Source organism: Falco biarmicus, chromosome 4 (genome assembly GCF_023638135.1).
Source record: "Falco biarmicus isolate bFalBia1 chromosome 4, bFalBia1.pri, whole genome shotgun sequence".
Taxonomy (NCBI): Eukaryota; Metazoa; Chordata; class Aves; order Falconiformes; family Falconidae; genus Falco; species Falco biarmicus.
The window spans coordinates 78,916,771-78,932,270 of NC_079291.1; the positions used below are offsets into that span (position 1 = coordinate 78,916,771).

General features: G+C 39.5%; 1 protein-coding gene across 2 annotated transcripts in view; it reads left to right on the forward strand.

The window, feature by feature from the left end:
- Nucleotides 1-15,053, forward strand: part of VPS35L (VPS35 endosomal protein sorting factor like) — a 56,669-nt gene extending 41,616 nt beyond the window's left edge. For both annotated transcript variants that reach the window (XM_056334484.1, XM_056334485.1), the window contains 5 exons: nt 2,573-2,712; nt 4,617-4,782; nt 6,584-6,702; nt 13,666-13,812; nt 14,336-15,053. In XM_056334484.1, coding sequence (XP_056190459.1) covers nt 2,573-2,712; nt 4,617-4,782; nt 6,584-6,702; nt 13,666-13,812; nt 14,336-14,434 — 671 coding nt within the window. In that variant the 3' untranslated portion in view covers nt 14,435-15,053. The remainder of the gene's footprint in view (nt 1-2,572; nt 2,713-4,616; nt 4,783-6,583; nt 6,703-13,665; nt 13,813-14,335) is intronic.
- The last annotated feature ends 447 nt before the right edge of the window (nt 15,054-15,500 follow it).

Here is a 15,500-nt window from a genome sequence, read left to right on the forward strand (position 1 = left end):
GCTTTATGAATTGTCTCTTAAAAGACACAGAGAAAGCACTATTGCATAACCTCATAATTCATGTAATTCAGAATTAAATACCGATGCTCATTTCATACTTATTAAGAAAACAGCACATCTGTGACAACCTATTTAATGAACTTTTCGTCCACATCAGAGCATGTAATGCATACTCTGACACCTCTCTGCAAGTCAATAGGGTGGTAGTGTTTGGAGGGCAGTTAGTTTTCTGCAAAGTCTCCAATAAAACCTTTGCATTAGTGTGAATTTATTTTTGCTTCTTACAAAGCACGTTTACCTTGGATGAATGTGCTTTTAGTGTTCCAGCATAAGAACCTTTTGTGGTTAGCATGGATTGGCTGAACTTGTAGCAAAATGAACGCGTTCTCCTTTGCTGGTACTTCTGGATGTACCAATGTGAAATACTTATCTCTCTCATAGAAAATACAACGGACTGCTTTTGTGCTCTTATTAATTTTTTTGGCTTGCCTTTCTGCGTTGGGCAGGGGGAATGAGGACAGGGAGAAGAATTTTAAATAAAGCTGTCTGCCTGTACCTCCTGTGGCTAGGGAAGAGAAAGATGAAAGCACAGAGGAGCTTGTGGCAGTGAGGGCAGGGCCCGGTGAGCAGTCCTGTCGGTGGTGTGGATGGGTCTCATGTCCTCACTGCCTGCAGAGGAAGTGGGCGTGCTGCTCTTACTAGCAGGTGTAATGAGGGAGCTCACACCTCTGAAGGTGTTCAGCCAGGTGAGAAGGCAGCTCTCATTCACAGCAACAGTGGGAGGTCAAGCAGAGTAAATCAAATCAAATTGCAGTTGTTCATAGCAAAGAGGGTTTGGGTTTATGGCAAAAGTTTAGGGGAGAGTGTCTAGGACTGTGATTGCAGGGAGGGTGGCAGTAAATAGAGGTGACATACTTTACAGCTCTTTTATTGTGGAGACACGGGATCATTTTTGTCCCATTATGAAATAATGTCGCAAGGCAGGAGTATTCTCTGCACAGACATGGGTACTTTGGAATGCAGACTGTTTTCTGAGACACATTTTTTTCATTTGCCTGGTCACATGTTTTTATTATATAGTGATGTGGGGCATGCAGGTTTGTTGTTTTTTTTTCTGAGACAGCTGTGGAAGTGACAGCGATTCATTTATTTGTGCTAGGATGAACATCTGCTGCTGCTTTCCTTCCTCTCATAAAGCTCAGAGGAAGATTACTTACCTTCCTTTGGATTGGCCGTGTAAACTTACATGTTGTTGTTGAAAATCAATAAAAAACATTATTTCACTTCAAAATAAATGTGCAGAATAAAAGGAAATATGTTTGACTGAAGGGGTCTGCATTCTAAGCACTGAAAGGTTCAGAAGGGCTTGAGTGCTCGTGTGCTGAAAAGAAATAAGAGTCAGAAGAATTACAGTTTTTCCAAAGCACATGTTTCCCTGGTATTCCTCATAAGCTTAAATTAGATACCAGTTGGTACTATATTTAGCAAATTTGCTTGGAGTCTCATGTGCTCAAATTTTTCCAGAGCAAGCTACGCTCCTGGAAATGCCCATGCATGCCTGTCCGTGGTATCTCCATCCCAGCCATCTAACACCTCGTGGCTTTCACCAATAATGCTTTTTCTCTTTGCTAAAATTTGATTTCACGGCTTCAGTCTCTGTTTCTGTAAAATAAAGATACAGTATTAATTCTGAGGGATGCTTTGAAGTATATAGTTAAACAAATTGAATGGGATTTGGATACTTGGATATTTTGAAAGGTAGCCAAGAAAGTGCAAAAGAATCTTGCTGTCAGAATTTTTTTGTGTGTGTGTGTGAACTCTTAGCATATATAAGAAGCCTTCTAGAGCAAAAGGGAAAATACTGTTTTTAATTTGTGAATATTAACTTAGTAAACTGAGGAACAGATGTTCTAGTGCGGTGGGTTTTGTGCGTGTGTTTTGTAGGATTAGAGACCTAATAAAAAGAGTTGTGAAAAACCTCTTAATAACTATTTTGCGAGGCCATAATGGTGGATGGTTTCTGTAATTCCTGTATTGCGATTCTTGGAAAGAATAACTTTATCTAGGTAACCAGCAATACGTCAGCTTTTGGTACTGTATTAGTATTTTAATGACTGTAAATCCTTAGAGAAATTAAATTGTCTGTACTTCCTCATAACTTGACCAGCCTTCTGTGAATGAATTTGTGAACAAGATAGCATGATCTTTTTCCCCCCATTGGATTCCTCACTCTCACAGCATAAGCATTTCTTTAGATAAGTAAATTTTGGATCATGTGCTAATCTTTTTTTTGTTATATATGCAATATATTTGAAACAATAGTGTCCCCTTGTTAAGCAAAGGAGAAGAATTACAATTTCAGAAATCTCAAGTGATGTAGGAACTTCTTTGGAAAAAACAGCATCACTTGAATTACCAGGTTTTCACTGTTGAGTCTCGAGTTTCTTTGCAGTTAAGCAGATGTTCATTTTCTGTGGTCTACTTGAAAGAGACTCAAAGCTCTTTGGATCACAGGCATGACTGCCATCACAGTTGGAGTGATAATAGAACAACTTATTTTTTTATTTTGTAGCTGATGCTTTTTTCAAAGCTGCAGTGAGCCTTGTTCCTGAAGTGCCAAAAATGATCAGTGTAGATGGAAAGATGCGACCTTCTGATGCCTTCCTCCTGGAATTCCTTTGTAATTTTTTTTCCACATTATTAGTTGTTCCGGTAAGTTGTGTGTGTATGAATAGCACGTAGGCCTATTTTGACTTTCCTGTTAAAAAATTCAGACTGGGCTTCTTGGAGTGGGAGATAAGCAGTTAGTTTTCCATGAGCGTGCTGAACTGATTTGCTCGTTGGCCGCAAAATCACTCACCCCAATGCAAAATGAGGTGGCAGGACAGTTGTTTGGAGGTGGAGGTACAGTATTGCTGCTCTCAATAGCACCTTGCACTTAACTGGATTTGCAATAGAGTGAGATCTCACTATCATTTAATTGTGTAAACATAATTTACTGTTTTAATAGATCTTTGCAGAGAAGTGGTACTTCAGCTGAGCACTCATAAAATGTAATACCTGAGGAGGGGAAAATTACAGAGCTCTGGTTTCTATTGGTTTTGGTTACTTTGTTATAGGTTGCCTAATCTTTTGAATGAAAACAATAATTAGAAGATTCCTCTTCGTGATGAATATTTCACAAAATACTACCTTACTACACCCTTCCAATTTTTAGCCAATTGTCAATTTTAGGGAGATATATATAATATTCCTTCCTATACTTTCAGCTATAGCTAAAAGATGAGGAAAAATTACAAATTAATCTGTAAGACCCAAGATAAAACTTATATAGCCCAGGTACTTCATTGAGTGTAGAGAAGACAGGCCTTTGCCTCTCAACGTTTCACTGCAGTGGAAACCTAAGGCTTGAAGATTTTCTCTCCCTCTGTTAACGGCTCTGGCCCTCTCTGGGAAGAGTCTTCTTTCCCAGCAAGGGTTGGCTCAGTATCATGGCATATTAAAAAAAAAGGTTTGAGGTTTATTCATTTGTCCTTGGAGAAGGTAGGTTGTTCCTCCTCACTGAAACATTCCTTATGGTTTCCTCCTCCCTTTTTTCTTTGACTACATGTTTGGTGAAGCCACACACAGTATAGTGCTGTCCAAATCCTCATCATCAGAGCAGTGAATTGTCTGTTTTCAATGGAAGGGGTTTCCCAAGCCGTGCATGTTCAGCAGTGTGGAGGTGCTGGGTTGTTGGAAGGGACAGGCTGGTTGCTACTGTGGGGTGTCATTGCTGTCCACTGGCTGCAGAAGTCAGACTTTAAAGGAAGGCTGTGTCAAAACTGGATGCTGCTCAGAGAAATTATTCAGATCCTTAATAGATGACTGAAGCCAGAAGATCCAGCCTGTCATATTCAGTAATGAAGAACTTCTAATGAGTACTAGGATTCAGAAATTAGCTTCCATAATTTTCTCTCCTATTTACTTTATGGGATAGATGATCAGAAGGAAATGTTCCCAGTGGGCTGTGAGTTGTCCTGCATATGTTGGTATCCTTGCATCAAGTGCCAGCTTGAAATACCCTGGGTGCAATATTAAAACTACTTGCAAAACCTCATAGCTTATGTAAAGCAGATGTCTTTATATTCCTTTCATATTAAAACACTGTTAATTGTCTGTAACTTTGACTTTCCAGTGTAGGTGTTCTTCTGAAACTCATAATTATATAAGTAATATACTTGTTTCTCTAGCTTACTGACATTATTTTAATTTAAGAAACCTACCCATTGTGTTTAATTTTAAAGGCTTAGCTGTTAGGAAGCTGACAGTTAGTTTTGTACTACTCCCCAGTGACAAAAACAAAGCATTTCAAATTTGTCTGTGGAGGCTGCCTAGATCAAATTTATGATTATGGGTTAAATGGGCTTTTTAGAAGGAAACTGGAACAACTTTTTAAAAGGATTTGCAGGAAGCACACTTAAGAAAAGTAGTTGTCAGCTTTAATTATATTATAGTCTTTGCTTTTATAGAGCTAATACTGTGACTCTAAACCCCTGAATGACCTCAAATAATCCCATTTTTGTTTTGGGGTAATTGTGGTGTTGTTTTTGACTTATCTTTTTTCTTTTCTGTAGGACCATCCAGAACAAGGAGTGTTGTTTCTTGTGCGAGGATTACTAAATGTGATCCAGGATTACACTTGGGAGGATAACAACGATGACAAAGTCAGGATTTATACTAATGTTTTGCATCTGCTGTCTGCAATGACTCAAGAAACATATATCTACCATGTAGATAAAGGTAATACATAAGGGCGGCTCTGGATCCTTGTGTTCCACCATGCAGTTTGTAGTATTGTGTTATCACTGTAACAGGTTAATGAAGATCAGTGGTAGTCAGCTGTACAGGATGGATTATTTTTTATGCAGGTCCAGATACTGTAACTTGAAATAATCACAGGAGGTGGCTCCCAAACAGATGTACGGGCTGGTCTGTTCTTTAAAGTGAATCTGTGCAGAGGGGTTTACTTGGCTTGTTCTTGGTGGTATTGGTGCAAATACTTACAATTGTGAACTTTCAAGTAAATATTAGAACTTTATGGAGGGTTTTCTTTTAGTCTGAAGTATCAACTTGGTTTATACCTCTGTGTGTTTCATTCACATTTATGCACAACTCCAGTTTTCAGAATGTAATGCGTAGTTTTCATTATTTAAGTTACGTATTTGCTGCTTTGAAGGCAGGATTTCAGTTTTGGAAATTGTGTTTGCAACATGCAAAAATCTTCAGAATGGCTAGAAAAAATTTCTAAAGGTTTTGCATTTTATAAAATGGCTGTAGTCCTTTTGTAATATTTGGATATGCTCTAAAAATTGACTGTTTGCGTTCTGATCATAGGGAGGTTACTAAATTAAGGTAGAATATTAATTGAGTCTTTTAAAGCATACTGGCAAGATTAATTAGTCTGATAGGCCAAGCTAGTTTAGCTTTTTCTTTTAGTTGTACCGGGCTTTCAGAAAGATGCAGGCTAGAATATATTCTGCAGTTCTTCTGGTGAATAATCTGTCACAGCAGCACAACCATGACAGCAGCACAGAAAATAGTTGTCAGTTGAACAGCTACTCTATAGTAGATCTGCTGTTCAAATTCTGTAAGGAAACATGGTTTAGGTGCTTTTTCTTTCACTCTCTTTTTCTATATGACCAAAATAGCTGCATAATTCCAAGATGAGAAATCTAACTAAATTAAATTTCACTTGAGAGAAGCATGGAAATAAAAGTTAGTAAATTTTCCCCTGGTTGGGTGATGGTTTTTCTTCTAGGTAGACCACGTACCTTAGCTTCTTAAATGAAGTTTACCTGGGAACAGGGGATCACTTTTAATCTTACATGCTCTCTGATTTACCCAGAACACACTTAAACTTACGAGTTTCTTGTAACCTACTTCTTAGTTAAGCCTCATAAATAAATGAGGCCAAACCCACATGTTTAAAATCACAGTTATATAAGCTCTAAAACATTCAAGAGCTCTCTCCCTCTAAAAAAATGCTTCAGAATCCTTAAACATGTTTGAAATTGAAAATACACATTCAGAATTTCTCTTCATGACTTTGAGGTAATCAAGGTTTTATTTTAGGGGAAAAAATAGAAAAAGAAAATAAAAGCAGTTTCCTTTGAAAATCTTGCTGTTTTCACTAAGTAAAACATAAACTTTTTGGCCCAGTCCTGCTGCCATTGAAGATGATGGCCATACTTTCCTAAACTAATGGGAGCAGGGAGTCTGTGTCTGTGAAAAAAGTGAATATTGACACTATATACTGCTTTGCATTTAAGTCTAGCTGATAATTTTGAACCTGGCTGCATGCAGGAATACAGGACTGACTTTAAACTGGAAGGTTCTTTTCAGTGTTGTTTTTCCTAAAATCAAGAGATCATAGTATGCAACCAAGAGGTAAGCACTGAAACAAGATTGTTCTGTTTGTGTTTCATGGACAAGGGTCATTTTATAACTTCCAAATCTGGTCTTCTATAAATGGCTGGTGTTTTCAGTAGCAAATAAATGCATGGCTCTTTAGCCAGACCTAAGCTTGAATTCATTTCTGCAGTTGATTCCAATGATACCCTGTATGGTGGAGACTCGAAGTTCCTGGCTGAAATTAATAAACTGTGTGAAACAGTGATAGCACAGATCCTGGATCATCTGAAAACCCTTGGAAAAGAAGAGGTATGTTCTTACTCAGCTTCTTTTAATACAAAACCAAAATTACTTTGGAGTTGAATAAATGGACCACCTTCTTGACCAGGAATTGGTCTTTTAGAAAGCTCCAGGAGCCTTACAACAAGAGGAAATTAGGTAACTTTACTTGTTTAGAAAGTGAGTCAGTCACGTAGGCAGGCTTGTGGTGGAGAGACCTAATGATGTGAAAGAGATCATGTAGCCATTATAATACATTTTTAAGATGCAGGCTAAAGTTACCTGCTTAGCTGTGTGCTTAGTCTGATGGAACAGGCAAGCAGTAGAAGGTACTCTGGTATATTCTGGGATCAGTTGTGGTGGTGCACCAAAGGATGTGATCCTGCTGCAGTGCACAATGATGATTGCAGAGCAGCACATCTGGAGTTAGCTTTAAATTAACCAGCTTGAGTCCTGGTGTAGTAGTCTGGTTATGGAAACCTGATGCTCTGTGAGGTTACGGTTAGCTTTAACTGGCTTGCATCCTGGTGTAGATTGGTTATGGAAATATGATGCTCAGTGTGGGGTAACTTTTTTTCCCAATGAGAGTCTCTCTGACTATAATGAGCTCCATGATGCTGGTATTGCAATTATTGGCTTAAGACAGAGAATTGGAGACAGTGCCACAGTCACTCCTTGGATTGCAGTATAGTTAATGCTTAAAATCTGCTCCATGTCTGTCCTTCCTGTCGTTTCCTCCTGGCTGTTAACTTTCTCTCTATATAAATAAACAGTGTTTTCTTGCCAGCTGTTTACAGTAGCCTGAAAGGTCCAATTCTCTAATGGGCAAAGTAAGAAGTCTCAGTTAGCCTGTTACTGGGTAGAATACAGTGGAAACCACCTTTCATTGGTAATAGTTTTGAATCCCAGACACTAGGATGAAGTCAGGAGAGACATGCCAGGGGGAGGGAAAAGGTGTTTTGGCTTTATCTGTTTTTAGTACAGGGTTATATTTGTTCAAAGTCAAATAAAGAAAACTCTAGGCAGCTTACTGGATCTCTTGACTGGAGTTCAGAGGCTCTGAGGAACCAAATATAGCTTCATGGATTCTATGTGAAAACCAGGTGAGTAATGTTTTCAGTATTACTAATATAATGCGAACTTACAGGTTCATTAGCACAACAGTTTCTGAGGTTGAACACTTCCACAACTTCCTAATCACCCATTACTGAATTGCTATATATTGACAGAAAACTTGTGGCTTGGAGACTGGAATGGGAGGGGAGGTGATGATAAATTTGATGTAATTTTTTTATATAGCTTGTTTGCACAGTAGGCTGTAGTGTTTGCCAATACAGAATCTGTTGGGTGATACATATTTGGAGGGCGCTATGCTGTTTAGCCTTTTTTCTGCTTTTACTATCCTGTTTATCCTTCCTTGAGCAATTATAGAGATGTAAGATGAATAAATCCTTTGCTCAAATGCCTCTGCATCATTGTACACCACTGTGAACAGCAGTTCTTTTTCAGAACAGTAACAGCAGCAAACAACCGTTTTTGGACACCTAAGAATGTCCAAGTGAGTATTGGAACAAGATTTTTAACAGTTATCAGGACTGTGGGTTGTATGCAAAGGATTTTTTTGCATCTGACTCCTGTATGGAGTATGTAGGTGGGAATGTTTTTATGGCTTGAAATCTGTGGTTTCTGAGGGGCTTTTTTTTTTTTTTTCTGCTTTCAAGCTTAATACTTTGAGTAATGAGATCCTGTGTTACTTCACTGAAGCAGTTGTTGCATAGAAAACTGGATTTAAAGCTAAGCAGCATGGATATAGGTCCTTGCCCTGCTTTTGTCTCTGTGGCCTTGGATTTACTTCTCTGTCCATCCTTATTTACAAAGGGGGAACATTTATTTTGCTTTGTTGAGTAAAAGTCCTTGGGAGATTTCAATAATAATTGTTTTGTAAGAATGAATATTTTTTTGAGGAAGCCGCTGTCGCTGAGGAAATAGAGGTGACGAGAGTATTGTCAGAGACCTCCATTTGTGCTAAAGTAGAACCCATCATAAGATCACTGTGGTATTTGGATTGCTTCAGTGTTGGTGACCTTGAATTATTCATCCTCTTGGCTGCTTATTTAAATGAACAAGCCTGTGATGATTCTGCATTTTTATTGGTTCTTTTCCTTTAAAAGCTTTAAAGGCAAATAAATTTTTCTCACAGTAAAATGCTTTCACTGAAATGGCAAGTTGGAGGAGAACAATGCATCTTACGTTAATACGATGTGGTCTTTTTGCAGTATTAGAGAATGCTTCGTTTATGTGACAGTGTTGGAATGGAAATGTTCAGTTGGGGACGGTTCTGTAAAGTACAAGCTGTTTCTGGTCATGAGAGCATGTATCAGTGAATCCTCTCGGTCTTTTTGTGGGTGGAAAACTAACCTTACGCTCCAGGTTTCTTAGGAGTGTAAGTATCTTGCCTGTTGCTACTCAAGTGATAAATGTCCAGATGGAGTATGTTTTAGTCAAGCACGATTTTTGATCCAATATGTCGTGTCCTTGGCAGTACCATGTTAGGATGGCAATCTTCCCATGTACCATATGATCAATGTTGGACTCTTTATAGTATCAAAGATGGAGCAGTAGAAGGCAATTCCTGGGTATGCTCTTGAGGTTTTATCAACACCCCTGATTTTGAATTTTATATAAACTTCAGTTGATTTCACGTGTTTGAATACTGAACTAGAGGCAGAGTTGGACATAGTTCTCTGTTGTGTGTGGGTATACTTCAAACTGAGAAGATGTTCTTCATCCTGAAGAATTTTATGCCCTTGGCCAAGGTTTTCTAAAGATGGTTAAACATGATGTTCCTCTTTGGAAGGAGGGAGAAAAGAGAATTGACCTGCTGCAGTTTCAGAAGGCGTTGGAGGTGGCAGAGGTGCCTGGTTTGGCACGCTTGCTGCTTGCCTGCTGGTGGCTCAGCGAGGCGGTGGGTGCTCAGTGCTGGGTGGTGGGGAACTGTGGCTGCTGCGGGCACGTAACTCCACTTCTTTGTCTCAAGAGTTGGAGAGTCCAAACTCCCAGATTAATCCTTTTATTACATCATTGTCTCTGGCATGCTGGTGGGGTTTAAAGTCTAGAAGCAGTTTAATTTGAAACACTGGGTTTGCATGTTTGTAAGATACTTGGTAAATGGTGGAAACCAAAATAAATAAATCGGGATTCTGCTAATGGCCTACAGCAGGATTACTGAGCGTGGCTTTGGAAAGTATGGTCTGGTCCTCATGAACCACAAGTTCCACATGGAGCACATCTTTGTTGGATTAATTTTAGAAGGAAATTAAACTGATGTGAGCAACGCTATGAATATTGAAAGCTTTAAAAATACATTAAGGACTTTGAAATAGAGATGAACCTACCGTGGTGCCAGTGTAGAGAGCTTGGGAGTAAAACGTTTCAGCCTGCCTTAACTAGCGTTACTGTACCCTGCACCAGCAGACGCTGTCACTGAGACTCTGAGTATTCTGGAGAGAGGTTCTGGACTGCTCTTTCAAGGACTGTATCGAAAAAAAGCTCTCTTCTGACTGTCTCGGTGTGCTAAAGGAGTGGTGAAATAGGGGATATGCATCCTCTTGTGTGGTATGTGAGCTCTCAGCTGCAGCTTGGTTCTTGGTGTTTTCTCTTCTTAAATCTTTATTTCCTTTTATTATAAATGAACTTGTATCAGCTACTGTTGGTGCTAGGTGCTTCATTTATCCCGTGTCAGGACAGTCGTGTAATGAGAGAGTTGAGCACCTGGTGTGCCCCATGCAGCCTGTGATGTTTTCCAGCAAACTAACAGATGTTACAAGGTTCCTGAAGGGCTTCACGTAAGAGCTTCTGAGGAAGAGCAAGGCTGCTTGATTTGGATCACAAGAATATAACCACCTGTATCACAGTAGTGCTGGAATTAATTTTGAGCTAGATAGCTCAGGTGATACTAACGATGCTGTATCAGCCTAGATTGATATATTTAGTCCCTTAAAGGAGCCTTACAGGCCATGCTGAGCTCTAAGGTGCCACAGATGGACTGTTAACAAGTCACAGAGCCAGTTATTTCAAAGCTGTACATGGGAGCAGCAGCGGGTCAGATGCACCTTCAGAGAAGCAACATATCTAAATCTAAAGACAGATGTCTTTCTAACAGAAGGCTCAGGGTATTCTTATGACATAGATGTCTGGCAAAAGTCACTGAAAGGCAGGAATGAATATTTGAATTGCGAGCCAGAATTTTATGAAATACGATGTTGCATGGTCCATTGTATGAAAGATTCCATTATTTTTTTTCTGTTACACTGTGAAATTTGGACATTGCTCTGCACTTTGGTGGAGGGGCTAAGACACAGGGGTCACGTTCTGGGATGATGTAGTTTGTTCTTTGTTTCATTGTCATCAGCAGTATTTCAAAGACTATGGAAAATGCACTGCCTAGAAGGCTGGCAATTCTTTTTGGTGTGGGAATTGCTAGTCCCATGATGTATGTGGTTGCCAAATAGCTGAGCTGTTGCTTTCTCCTTGCTGCCTGTGAATACATCCTGTGAGTTGGAGTGCTACCCACAGTTCAATCTCAGTTATGTCAGCAGGCTTGGCAGCGTGCTGGCATAGATATCTCCCTCGGGTTGGAGGTTGGTGCCATGTTACACAAACATTCCTGTTCATCATCATGTGAAGCCTTGTCTGACTCTTCTTGTTAGTTTCCAGACGTGGTGGGATTTACTGCATACCTGAGCCTGCCTCTCTTTGCTTTGCATTCTCCAACTGATGACTAGATGCCAAAATCCTGTCTGTTATGCCTACCCCAATACAATGAGGGTTAAAGTGCATCTCATTCTTCCAGCTTTTTAATGTGTTTCTAGATCCTTTTTGAAGTACATATGTTTCAAATTAGTCAAAATACTATCCTTATTTTAAAGAAGGGATTTTGTATTTGCATTGATACTGCCTGGAAGCCCTCGCTAGCTGCTATTCAGACCAGAGTACTGCTGCTTTTGCATTCAGCCCAATAGTTTAACTGTCTCACTTCTTGTGAGGAAACCTCCAAGCAATTCCCAGGAACTTCTTTGAAGTTTGTATTCAGCAGAAGGCTCACGGGCATTAGATGGTCAATGGGAAAAAAAAAAATTTAGGTCATATAGATTATTTTGTTAATCCAGGATGCATGGTGATATGGCAGGATGCCTTGGGAATAATATGGCAAAACACGGGCTAGCTGGCTGTACCCTGTATCTGTATTTCCCTGTGGGATGTTAGTCTTACAAGAGGAATACTACAGTAATGGTTAAGCATTTAAGCATAACTGCTTTCCCTTTTATTGTCTTTTTGAGTTGTATTTCTGCTGTCGGTTACTACTACCAGACTAGACTGATCAGTTGTATTTCTGTATCTGGTAGGGAGTACAGTTCAACACTCCCAAATGATGGTTGTAGTTTTAAGCTATGAACAGGTTTTGGAGCTATTGGGATGGAAATGCTACTGTAGATAACTGTTAGAGGAAAAGCTGTCATCTTGGTAGTTTCATGTAACTAATGTAGTGCTTAGGGACCTTCTCCTGTGGCCTTGAGCAGCTCTGGGCCTTGCATATGCATGCGTGCGTGGGTGAGCACACTGTTTCTGATGTGTCACGTTTTTTCTGCACATACAGATGTACTCTGTGTCACACAGGAGCAGCCTGATGCTCCTAGTTTGGGGCATGCTATGTTCTCTTTCCTAGTTAGCCAAGCCTTTAATGGCATGGCTTTCTTTGCCATATTAATCTGGAGGACTGATAGCTCAGTGTGTGCCGTATCTTTGATTAATAGCATCTGACCTCCCTTCTACTGGCAGTGAGAAATCAATTTGCTTTCGGCCCCTTAGGGAAAGGGCAGAGCTGCACTGTATCAATATCATGTTAGGAGCACACAAGTCGGAGATCACTGCACTCCTCTTACCCCAGTCTCTGCCTCGTTCTTCCTGTAACTTCGTATCTGAACACAGAATATTAGCTACCCCAGCGTGCATTGAACTGAGAGGGCTGAAGTGTTCAGTTTGTTAATCGAGGTGCTCAGCTGACGGTTTTGTTTTACCTGGGACTGTGCTGCTGTGGTTCCTGTGTAAGATGGAGCTATGCTTTTATCAGCGGTCTGTCTTGAACAAAAACCAAAGGGCAGCTGCTGCGAAGCAATATAAAGAAATACTGCATCTCAGATGCATCCAGTAATAATTCATCCTTTTAGCTTTTTCAAACTTCCTCTGTCGGAATAGGCAGAATCTGCAATAGCATTTTAATTACTTCTGTTCTCCAGTCAACCCAGATCAGGGTGGTAGCACCCTGTAAGCCTAGTGCAGCATTGCCTGTGCCCCAGAACTCCTCCACAGAGGCTGAAGGGCATGGTGCTCCCCCATGGCAGGGAACCGTGAAGCGGGGGTCCTCCTTAAGGTCTCTCCTCAGCAATTCTAGGGAAAGTAGCTGCAAATGTGGTGCAAGTATGTTGGTATCACCAAGGTTTCAGTGAAAGAATAGCAGGGAAAAACATCTTCAGTTAAATAAGCAGTAGAATAGACTGCTGGAAAAAGCCTGAAGCTGCGTTAATCTAGATTGATGATAGTGGTCTCTAAAAAAATACATGGCTATAGTGTTGTAAGTGCAAGTTTGCTTGGTGGGAGGGTGATTGCTGTGCAATTATAGGGAGTCTGGAGTTAAAAATACGTCAAGAGCTTCACACTGTGCTGTGCCAAGGTGGTGTGAGATGTAGGAGTCTTGTGTAATTACTTTATTTACGGCAGCGTAGGTTGATTCATGACTGCCACTACTTGTTGCATTTTGAATGGAGCTTGAAAACTGCGTCTGTATTCTTGTGTCTGTAATTATTGCTGTGTATTAAATTATTGCAGTGTACCTGCCCCTTGCATTTTAAGAGTTCAGAGAACACAGTGATGTTATGCTGGATATTTTGGGAAGACTATATGGTAACATAGGATGTATTTTTTTTTCTGTTATAGACCCTAAAGCGACAGAGCCAGTTGGCACTCTATTTCTTTAACACTATTCTAGCTCATGGAGATCTACGAAACAACAAACTAAACCAGCTTTCAGTCAATCTCTGGAATCTTGCTCAGAAACACGGCTTTGCTGACACCAAGACTATGGTAAGGAAAACAGATAATGCAGGGAAATTTTAGTTCTTAGGATCTTTTTCAGCTCCTCATTCGGGAAAAGGTAACATTTTCTTGATATGAATAAACCTGATCTCTTTACAAGTTGCTCTCTTAAAAAATAAAATTAGATTAGCTTAATACCCCCCCCTTTATTTTTTAAATGTTTCTTAATGAATAAGCAACTTGTCTTATTTGAAGTGGTTTGTATCTTTCTAGCATTTTAAAATATTTCACACATGAAGGAACCTGGAAATGTTGGGTGCTATAATTTTTTTTCAGTCCAGATAATTATCTTTAAGATAAATGCAGCACTTCTATTTAGTGGAAGAACTGCACGGCATAGAGCCTTTTAAGATGCACATGATAATGAGCTCTGGAGGAAGAAATGCAAGTGCTCATGTAGCCAGTGAAATTTAGGGAAAATCATGAGTGTCTATTAAAACACCTTCACATATATTAAATGATGGGCTATGAAATGAGAAAAGACACTAAAAATCTTTCTCTTCTTACCCAGGTGAAAACGCTAGAATACATCAAGAGGCAAAGCAAACAACCTGGAATGAGTCACTTGACAGACTTGGCCCTTCGGCTTCCCCTGCAGTCCAGGACCTGATGAATGCCTTTTTTCCAAGGAGTCATCTGTACAAGAGAGCTTGTAGCCAAGGCAAAAAATCACTAATCTAGATTTTGACTGGAGGAGCTGAATGTATTTTTATTTCACTTAGTGTGACAAGATTTACTTGGGCACAGGTAAAGGTAAAACTGTTCTGAGTGCAATAATTTAACCTGAATTTCTGTTTCCGGTTTTACCGCTATATTCCTATTTTAAATGCTGATTTTTGATTCAGTAAACGGTATTTTGAACCTCTATAGTTGCAAAAGCCTTTCAAAATCTAATCTGTTGTCATTTTAGCAACAAAGGAAAAGGTAATTTGCATGATCAATTCACAGCCTCCAAACTTCACCGCACTTGCAGAATAGTCTTTCTGCTTTGGGATGCTGCCAACATTGGTTTGGTCAGTTCCAGTAGAAGAGAAAAATGGCTGAGGTGTTACTGCTCTAATTTCTACAGTACATCTTCATGGACATGTTTATGCTTTCATTTTAGTTCAGTGGTGCTTTGTGAAATGGAAGGAATCTTTAAGTGCTGTCTGCAAAGGAAAATGGAAATGTATGCAAAGTATTCTATATTTGCAAAGTACATTATCACTGAATAAAACAATTTGCAGTTAGTCTGTTTGTTCTGAGGTGGTTTCTTCATGTATACAAATTTATCACCTTACCCTTGTGGAATTTAGATGTACTGCTGTTACACCGAATAAAATGTCACTCTCGCCACTTCCGTCCCACGGTAAGGAACCATATTGCTGCTTTTGCTCAGTGGCAGTATTTTAATGACCTAAATCTTTATATGGATATTAAGATAAATTTTTGCACAAAAATGTTTTATTCTCTTAAGACTAAACAAGTAACGAGTTTTGCTAGGACCATATATTTAAGGAGTTAGCAAGCTGATAATAAATACCACCCAAATTATTTCCTTCTTGTTGCAGGTTTTTCATCTCCTCAGTGGTTACTGAAGCAGGGGTACACCCAAAATACATGTTTTTTTGTTAAGGTTGTAAAGAACTAAACTTAGGACCCTTTGGTTCTGGTACAGACTATATATTTAAGCCATA